This window comes from Bison bison, unplaced genomic scaffold (assembly GCF_000754665.1).
Source record: "Bison bison bison isolate TAMUID 2011002044 unplaced genomic scaffold, Bison_UMD1.0 scf7180017864174, whole genome shotgun sequence".
Taxonomy (NCBI): domain Eukaryota; kingdom Metazoa; phylum Chordata; class Mammalia; order Artiodactyla; family Bovidae; genus Bison; species Bison bison.
The window spans coordinates 51,922-53,230 of NW_011494746.1; the positions used below are offsets into that span (position 1 = coordinate 51,922).

Sequence of the window (1,309 nt, forward strand, 5' to 3'; positions counted from 1 at the left end):
TTCTGCCATAAGGGTGGTGTCATCTGCTTATCTGAGGTTATTGATATTTCTCCCAGCAATCTTGATTCCAGCTTGTGCTTCTTCCAGCCCAGCGTTTCTCATGATGTACTCTGCATATAGTTACTGCCATTTAAATATGTTGCTAGTATCATAGTTAAAATGGAAGTATTGTGATACTGATGGTTAAGGTGGAAAATGACTTCTGTGTTCTTAATATAACTTGAAATGCTGACAGCATGGACTCTCCAGCAGGACTGCTGGCAGTTCAAGTTCCTATTCTTCATTTACTGGCTCTATGACATTGACTGAAGTGCTTCACTTCACTGTTTCTTAGTTTTATTGTATGTAGAGTAGACATGGTAGAAGTACCAGCTTGTATATGTAAAAACATGAAATACTACCTCAGCGTGATGAGTGCCATCTCTAGTATAGGAGCTGGCTGATTTTGTTGTTCTATTTATGAAGCACAGAAAAGCTGCAAGGAAACAATGATCACTATGACTAAAGTATATATTCTTATGTATTCTTTTTATTTCTTTTTAGCCTTTCCTAAGCCCAAGTGGGAGTGTGCGTTATTTGATTCTTATTCTGAGTCAATACCAGCAAACCAACAACCCCGTGATTTGAATCGGATGGAGGTAAAAAATCATCATATGTTAGTAAGTAAGGATGTGTGTACACCTAAATCCGTTAGCTCATGTTCTTTACAAACTCTGGAAAATCTGCTTTCATAACGTTTTCTCTTCATACTTAGTACTTTGAAGCTCAGCATTTCAGATTTAGACACCAGATATATCTGTAATTATCTTTTTTTTTCTTTTCTCCCTAAAACTACATTTGGAGAAAAAAATCAAAGTAGCCTCTTGACCTTTTAGAGGTGAAATTTAGGTATTGCCAAACTAAGCCAAAAAAATGGAAGGCAGGTTATTTACTTTAACCAAACTTTAATTCTGAAGTAAACATTGTAAAGCTGTATTTTTAGCAGCTGAGTATTAACCAGGTATAATGAATCAGAACAGTTTTGAGAGGAAGCTTGAGAACTGTATATGAGGGCCCCGAATCACATTCAAAGCTGCCTAATTTGGATGATCCTTAAGAGAAACCTGAAGAATTCCTTCAACGATGGGCCATTGATGGGCTTAGACGTGTGCTTAGGGGTCCTTATGGTTATTGTTAATATCAGCACTATCATCACCATCACCACCATTATAATTGCCGCAATGACAACTTATGGTATCTGTTGTTCCCACCCTGAGAAAAGTCTGGAAGTATTTCATAAATGGAGGTTTGTACATAGGCTTCTATTACC

At 37.1% G+C, this 1,309-nt stretch overlaps 1 protein-coding gene across 1 annotated transcript in view; it reads left to right on the plus strand.

Annotated features, from left to right (window-relative positions):
- Positions 1–1,309, plus strand: part of REPS2 (RALBP1 associated Eps domain containing 2) — a 162,226-nt gene that overhangs the window by 43,214 nt on the left and 117,703 nt on the right. The window contains exon 5 of the mRNA XM_010842275.1: positions 544–638. Within this exon, the coding sequence (XP_010840577.1) occupies positions 544–638 (95 nt within the window). The remainder of the gene's footprint in view (positions 1–543; positions 639–1,309) is intronic.